Below are 8579 nucleotides of genomic sequence, written 5' to 3' on the forward strand. Positions count from 1 at the left end.
TGCTTGCATCAGCACATTCTGGATTAATTTTATACATGAAAGCTGCTGGTGGCATGAAGTTGAGCTACAAACGGAAGAATAAGCCACAGGGTAGAGATTATTTGCTCTTTAAAGGCCAATTGGGTAAAAGTTGCAACTATGGGATGTTACTATGAGACTTAAGCCAATTATTTTTTTTATTTTTTATTTTTTATCTTGCACGTTTTACGGATAAATATGTAAATGAGGCTTTATTTACCTATAGTACTGTGCAAAAGTCTTGAGCCACATGTCATTTCTTTATATTTTGGTAAGAAGAGAAATAGTTGCAGAGATTCATGGAAATGCAGTATATAAATACAAACAGTTTGTATAATACTAACCAGCCTGAAAGTCGATATTTGATAAGACCACCTTTATTCTTTAATAAAACCTAAATTCTCTTAGGCAAGCTTTCTTGATAGGTTTTTTAGGCCTGCAACGTTTTGCCCTCCACTTGTCCACGCACACACTGACCACCATGCCAAAATATTTCAAGTTTTCAGCTAATAGCTCTTTAGGAATCACCTTATTGATGCAAAACTACTATTTTATGCCTAACTGTCTCATCTTTTGGCATCAAGCATTTTTGCAGATTCAGCAAAGAAATTGGAAGAAATTGTGTATTTCTGCAAAAAGTGCCTAAAGCCAGAATTTAAAATGCGTTGTATGTTATGTGTTGACACAACACGAGTATGTCTTTTTTCTGCCTGAATGACTCATAGGTCATTGTTAAGTGACTTAAAGAAAAAAATGTATTTACTGAATATTAGTCATCTTTGAAATATAGTGTGGAGATATGTGGCTCAAGATATTTGAAAAAGAAAAAAAAAACTTTCCTAATTGATTACACTGAGGCAATTATTTTTTGTGTAGAAATGTTTTTGTAATATGCAAAAAATGGATTAACTCAATAAATATGCACTACTACTCTAATTAAATAAACACCTATCTTAGACATTTTCCCTATTAGCCCGAAAGAAACATAGTAAGGAAACAAAATAGTCCAAACTCTGAATACTGGCCTTAAATAAAATTCCCTTTTTCCGAAGCACATTTGGCTGGGGTGGGAGGTACAATGACATTTAAGAAAACATGTGATTTTGACATTTTGAGCGAAAACAGAGGGACAACAGATGTAGATGAAGGAGTGAAATCTCACAGAGGAAGTATGGCTTTGCATTAGGTTGCTTAGTAACTAGCCACCCCCAACCTGCTGTGAGTGCAGGCTGTGTGCTCAAACTGTCAGACTGTCTGGAGAAATGGGAACCAGCCACTTGGAACTGCAGTCCCTGCCGACGTCCTCGTGCGGACACAGATGAGCAGTGGGACTCAGTCTTGTATCCATTTAGCTCGAGTCACATCCAATATTCGGCCGATTCTTATCGACGACTTCTCCTTTTAGCGTCATTTGTAGTCCATTTGGGATTCAAGCTCAATCACTGAAGGTCTTTAATGTTAAATTAAGGTCCAAAATATCTTAAAAGTGCACCGATTATGCCTCATTTTCTGTCATTTGGCAAAGTCTCAAATGTTGAGGTCAGCACACAAGTAATCCCCGTGAGCCAAACGTTCAGGCTTCAGTCTACTCAAAACACACAGTTTCCCTCAGACTTTAGAGAGGACAGAGAGGGGATTATTCTTAAAATTTGGTCAGCTCAGGCATACAGTTCACAGATGCCCCACACACCTGATCTTTAAACACACTGTATATGCAAGGGCTAGCCAATCAAACTGGGCTTAAAGGGAGCGTGGTCTTAAAAGGAAAGCATTCGAAATAGCTCGTTTCAGAAAATGGATAACTAATGGGCTGTACAAAGAAAAGCATTCTTTTGAAATGTGAAAAATGAGGATGAAAGAGTTCTAGTGTTAGCTTACCCTGTGAAATCTGCAGAGTACATGCCGTAGTCAAAAACGTAGACCCGTGTGATTTGACACAATATCAAATAGCCCAGTGTTACAATGAAGCAGTATCTACACAGAAAAGAAGCAGAGAAAAAAAATTATTAGATTTTATCTGCATTTAAGTGACATTTTAAAAAAAGAAATAAAGTAGTAGTCACAAGAGTCAGACACAAAAACAGCTAAGAAACTTGGGTACGACTTGTTCTCAACTATTCAACATAGCAGCGAGGAGCTTTTCAGACCAGCACCTTGATATGTGCAACATAAACAGTTCATTTTAGAGTTCTGGGGAGAAAAAAAAATAAACTTTCATCTCTTTGTTTTGATCTCTGTGGCTGAACAAAGATTTTTTTTTCCCCCCCAACACAGCACAGTACGCAGTGGCCTCAGGAACAGGGCAGAACTATGCAGCGGGGGGGAGGGAGTCGTAAACTGGACAAAAGGGCAGAGAAGGCTCCAGCAATGTGTCTCTGTCAGGGAGGGAAGACTGAGGACAACACGACCTTTCAAGACAAGGCCCAAAAACAGAGCAGCGCTAAAGGGTCTAACACAAAGCTGCTGCAGAGTCAGCTCAAGTCAAAGCTAGCCAGATAGCATCCCTCCGCTGTCAACAATAAGAGGATTGTGCCTCTCTGAGAAGCAATACAGCATACCAGCTACAACAATGCTGTGCTGGAGATAAGCCACAACGGGACCTCTTGCTTCTCACAGCCTACTGTATCCAAGACGTCACCTGATATCTGCTGCCAAGCACGTATGAAACAAAATAAAAGAAGGCACTCGTACTTCTCCAGTATGAAACATTTGTATAGCTTTCAAGAGCCATTTCTCTAGAAGCAATCAAACACTACAATTGCACACTCCTATTAATCACAAAACCCTTAGAGGAGACAGACAAAGCACAGTAAACTGGTGATAATCACTGCGTAGTCCTTTTTTATTCTCAGAGATTTGTATACAGCCCACACTTGGCATCTCATCCGAGGGTATAAGCAGTTTACACAATATTCTTTCAGCATTCTGCACATATAGGAGACCAAACGGCTCTTTGCAATGTTGCTAAGATTCCCACACCAGCAGCTTATTATAGTACTTTATTAACCGCTGCCTGTAGCTTTTTCAAAGCTGGTTTCATTATTTTCTTGCATAAATTGACAATATTCTGTCCGTCAGACGCTTTCACATAATATTTCTCAAGTCTTCATTCATACATGGTCCAAAATTAACACCCACTAAGCAGTAGATTAGTAGGAAGACTCTGCATTTGGTCAGTAAATATTGGAGGGCTATCTGTCACACTGGCTGGTAAATACCGGTGGCAAGAAACAAATGCAATGAAATTATGTAATGACAAAACTCTTTACCCCTTGAAAAATTGCAAGGAGTAGATTAGTTTGTCCCCAAGAAAGTGTGAACGCCCTATTATATCTGCTCCGTGTATCGTTGCACATGCGTCAGATCTGGTGAAAATATACACATTTTATTGAGCCCCCATACGGGGTTTTACAAAATGAGTGAAGTTAGAGAAGGCGGGGTCTCCCTGTGCAGCTATCCTTGGAAAAACCTGGAAACTATTTTTTGATGGTGGTCAAACTACATCTTTAATTATATATTCTGAGGTGTCATGACTCGTCATTATGGGTGCAGCGGAGGTCGTCAAGTGTTTGTCAGGGAAAGAGGTAAGCCACTGTTGCCTGAACAGTCATCCAGCATTGAATTAAAAACTGAAATCTGCATCTGCAGTCTGTCCTAGCTGGGGAAAAGAGGGGTAAATCGTGAAGAGGTCGCCAGTCCATCACACAGCAGACACAAAGAGAATGACTACTAACGCTTATTCTGACACTGACAGCCGAGATAAAAATCACCAATTATCCGTGAGAGGCGGCAGGAGCACCTGGAGAAAGCCCACTTAAAACATATTACTGATGCGTTGGAGTGAGGTACATTGTTCTGTTGCACTGGCAGAAATTACACTTGCTTTTAACAAAAAGACTAGACTGTATGCCAGAAAGTGCACATTTAGTGATTTAGTGCAACACAAAAGGGATTTTTTTTTTGACTAAACAAAAAAAAAAAAAAAAAAGAAAAAGAAAAAAAGAATCTTTATCAAAAACCCTAATTTTGCCAGGATCAGCACTCTGCAGTAGAAGTGTGCAGCCACATTTTATCAGTGAGGATGTGAACTATATATGCAGGACCGGCTATATTTGTACTGAGCCCAGCGGGGATCCTGTCTTATCATCACCTGATTTGTATTTGTGTAATTTACAGCTCAGAAGGGGGTGTTTCATTTCCACTCAAGGCATCAGATGGAGCCTGGAGACTAAAGCAGGCTGGTCTCCCGCTGTGGGACAGCGGTAGACAGGTCAAGCCACACTGGAGGTGCAGGTATGGATACAGTGCACGGTGTATATACAGAAATGAAAACTAAAAGCAGGCCAAGCAAATTTGAGGAAGTAATTCATACAAATGTCACCCTTAGATTTACAGTCAATTTAAAAAGAGATCAAATTTCCTTAACTCTGTTGGCTAGCACTGGAGCTACAGATGTTTAAAGGGTAGCAAAGTGGTTTCATGAACAGACGGCTGCAACAGACTTGGATTCAGACCCTTTTTGGTCTTAATGACCACTCAATGCATGCTACACTATATTCGCCTTTTCCACACTTAAGTGCTTTACCTAGCTTGCATCCACCTACGCCCTATTTAGAGTTACCAATTACTGTGCATGTCTTTGGACTGTGGGAGGAAGTGAGAGTATCCAGTAGAAACCTACAAGCACAGGGAGAATATGCATCATGCCAGTATCTCTTTACCTTTATGTTTTCCCCAAACAAATGACACATAAGTTCCAGACTTATGTGTCATTTGTTTGGTTTAGGTGAAGGTGCTGCCTGGTTAGAGAGTGTGCAGGTGGAAGGATACATTAAGTGCTCTTGGCTGGCTGTGAATTCTCTAGACTATACTCGATTCTCACAAGGGTTCAAGGTGACATCAAACTAGGGAGCTGGCAGGGCAAAGACCATTTGATATCAAATCAAACTGAAGTAGAAAATTGCGTTCTCACATATAGCTCAGGCCCACAGCTCATGTGTGAAAATGGCTCTTGAGGCCAGTAAAACAAATGAAAAAGAAAAGAAAAACACATAAAATAAAGAAAAACAACCCAATTGATTAAACAGCTTTAAGTAGCTACATGCTGTAAAAGAGCCAATTAGATACAATTACCTCATTTTAAGGCTCAAAAGCTGAAAACTATAAAGATCAGGTACCAACACATTTGCATCAAGACAGCAGTTTTTCCTCTCATTTCTGTAGAAGTCTGACTTGTTACAATTCTTTTTTACTGCCAGTATCCCTGTAAGTGGGCTCTTTCATTACTCTGATAGCCTCTTTCATTAGTTACACTATATCTAACAATGTCACAGTTCTCCCTCTTTGCCGTCAACCAGCAGGCAGTGCTGTGTTCACGCTCGAGGCAAGTTGGAATGCATCTAGAACATTCCCCGTCATTTGCCACATCCAACAGGTGAGCCGTCAAAGACAGCAGGGAGCTGGGAGTGAAAGAGATCTGGAGCTCACGTGATGAATAGTACGAAATATGATGCCAACAACTAAACAAAGCACCTCTAGTCAGACTACAGCCAGACTTGGGTTCGATCCACACTTAGACCCAAAAAGCTGTCATACTGAGCTCCTGTATGCTCGACCTTCCTCACTGTATGTTGTGTATGGGTTTGTTAGATTTCCCCATCTGTCACAGATGGCAGCTGAAATCCAGGATGTCATTTATGTCCCCTACTATGGATTGGCATTTTTTTTTTTTAAACACTGGAGAATATGTCGATTTGCCCTCAGTGTTTTCATGCCAGCTTGAAGTTTCACAGTGGAAAAAAAAATAGTGTATTTAGCTTTATAATAATTCACTGCAAGCCTCCATTAAAGGGGACAAAAGATTATTTCCTTAGGTTGATTACTGCAGACAAGTTTTTAAAAAAAAGAAAGAAAAGAGGGCGTTAAGGTAAAAGTTTTACCAGTGGCAAACTTATGTGTTGAGATATTTTAAAGTTTACATAAGCTGCTATGTTAGAAGTAGTTCAAAGAACAAAGGTTGCGATCTAAAGTTCAGACTGACGTGTCCAGCCACTTGGCACAAACCCCCAGCTCGATCTCAGCTTATTAGACTGATAATAACTAATTTGTTATGTAAAAATATAATGCAGGTGAAGGTTTCATAAGTGTTACCGCAAGAGGGAGTGGACTGCGCTTATGTACCAACCTGCAAAGACACAACACTGGGCTACAAAGGACAATAAGAGTTGAACCTCTTGCAAAGGGTGATGCATGTCAAAACGTGTTACTCATCTAGTTAACCAAAGTTGTCATTTCCATTCTGTCACTGGGTTTGGAGCCTTTTCTTTCTGAGAGCAGCTGTTGTGATGAATATTTCCTTAGTATCTATTTAGAGCGATCTTCCCAGGGGGAAACATCCAATGTTCACACCTGCACTCATAACCTTGAATTCTAGCAAAAATAACATCTAAGCCAATGTGAATATGCCTGTGCGTCTGAGTGTGTGTGTTTGTCTTCATGAGGCATGGACACAGAAGCCCGGGAGCAGAATCAGTATCAGTGTGACTTAGGCCTATGAGCCCTAAACAGATAAAGCACATGAAGCCTTAAAACAGTCCAATATCTAATGTAACATTAATGACAAGATTCAAGTGCAGCAAACTTCAAGTTTTGGTTTCAGGGTTTATTAAATCAAACAGATTTTTTTATAGGTTTGTGAGTTTTCTTCTTACTTGTGCATGTTCTCCAGCCCAGCAAACACCATCACACTGTAAGACAGGCCACTCTGGACCAGGAAATGAAGGGAATACCTGTAGAGAGACAGATACCACAAATAATAAATACCACTGTTTATTTATCTACCTGTATAGTTGTAAGGAAGAGGAAATTACAGCATTACAAAGCATAGTCACACCAGCAACCATGTGAGGACAGACCTTTGTAACTAGTAAAGTGTCATCTTTAGTCACAGGGCAGGGAATGTGACCATAACATCACACTATGTTCTTAATTAACATGTTAGTAACAGCACGTACTAACAAGATATTAAACCAACTCTGCCATATATCCACCTCTCTCCCTTTGTGCGAGGCACAAACAGTTCAGCAGTGGCAGCAGCTACCGGATGGATCTTTGAAGGGCGCAGTGTGTGATCCTACAGACGTCAAGCCCTCCAGGAGAGGAGAGATGTCACAGTGTGTTAGCTGTGACTCAACAAAGACAACACGTCTATCAGGGCTGGCGAGGAACAAGAGATCATAGGGGTGGGTGAATGGAATTAACTGAAAATACAAGGGTTAAGAGTCCGAGAGGGGAAAAGGCAATAAAATTCTTTTACAAAGAGACTCCAACCCGTTTGCCTGAAACGTACTAAATAATCAGTTCCAAATGTTTGTCCAGCAGCATTGAGGAAAAAAGCGTATGTTTCTGGCAGAGAGGAAATACAACCTAAAAGAAACCAGTCAGCCTGGAGCATTTGGAAGGAAGCTCCTTTAAGACCAGCAGTCGAGGGCTCTAACACAGAGCAGCAGCAGAATGTCTGTGTGCTATGAAAGCCATGACGAAAGCCATCATATATGCCCCCTGAATAAAAGCATACACCCAAAAAAAACAAAAAAACCCCCAAAAAACTATTGATGCATTCATGCATTTAATGCCCTTTCCTTCCTCTACATTACATGTTTATCACCAATTCCACTTGTCAAGTTCAACCTTTTTACCCTGTGATTAGCGCCTAATTCAGTCTCAGCAACATAAAACACTTAACTGGGAATACTGAGCCAAGTACAATAAATGCTATATATTACCTCCATAAAATGTATCTTCTTAATGACATTTCTATGGGTGTATAGTCTTTTTATTACCTACTAATTACTGCAGACAATAAAACTCTTTGGCGGCCGCTCACAGAGGTAAATATCAAATAGTGACTATTTGGCCCCTTTGTGCTAAAATAGACGACTGGTTTTGGCCAGAAAAAATGAAGTTTGCTCACATCTCTTGTGTTGTCGGACTAAGTCGGTGTTTCACTTCCTTTATAACTACACTTCCCCTGTTGCCAGTATCTGATGATAAGTTCCACAGCCTTGCTTGAGACGACTTTTCCAAGTAGCCTGTGGTTGAAGACATAGTCAAATGCTGTTCATTTACAAAAATAAATTTAAGTCCACTTGGGACTGTTATTGCCACAGGGCCTTGTGATTTAGAAATTGCAGTGCATCCACATGGATAACCACAGCCTGTGTTTTGCCTGAATTTTGAAAACATCTGTGGTTGCCAGCTTCAAAACTTACATTAAACTGATTAGGCTGCCAGATATAATATGTCCACACATCTCCTTCAGGATTTTCTGGTACAGAGCAGAATTCATGAGTCTATTAATTATAGCAAGTCATTCAGATCCTAAAGCTTCAAAGCAGCTCCAGACCATCACACTACAACCACCGTGTTTGACTGTTGGTACGATGTTCTTTTTATGTTAGTTTTACTCCAGATGTGACATGACTCACACCTTCCAGAAAGTTAAATTTGTATCTCATCAGTTCTCAGAATACCATCCCATTGTGCTTTTGGCAAATGTGAGA

The 8579-nt window shown here is 40.2% G+C and overlaps 1 protein-coding gene across 1 annotated transcript in view; it reads right to left on the reverse strand.

The window, feature by feature from the left end:
• Positions 1 to 8579, reverse strand: part of mboat2a (membrane bound O-acyltransferase domain containing 2a) — a 45076-nt gene that overhangs the window by 11737 nt on the left and 24760 nt on the right. The window contains exons 3-4 of the mRNA XM_005942344.2: positions 6729 to 6806; positions 1897 to 1992 (exon numbers count right to left, since the gene is read on the reverse strand). Coding sequence (XP_005942406.1) covers positions 1897 to 1992; positions 6729 to 6806 — 174 coding nt within the window. The remainder of the gene's footprint in view (positions 1 to 1896; positions 1993 to 6728; positions 6807 to 8579) is intronic.

Source organism: Haplochromis burtoni, unplaced genomic scaffold (genome assembly GCF_018398535.1).
Source record: "Haplochromis burtoni strain Fernald_Lab_line unplaced genomic scaffold, NCSU_Asbu1 Contig_338, whole genome shotgun sequence".
Taxonomy (NCBI): Eukaryota; Metazoa; Chordata; class Actinopteri; order Cichliformes; family Cichlidae; genus Haplochromis; species Haplochromis burtoni.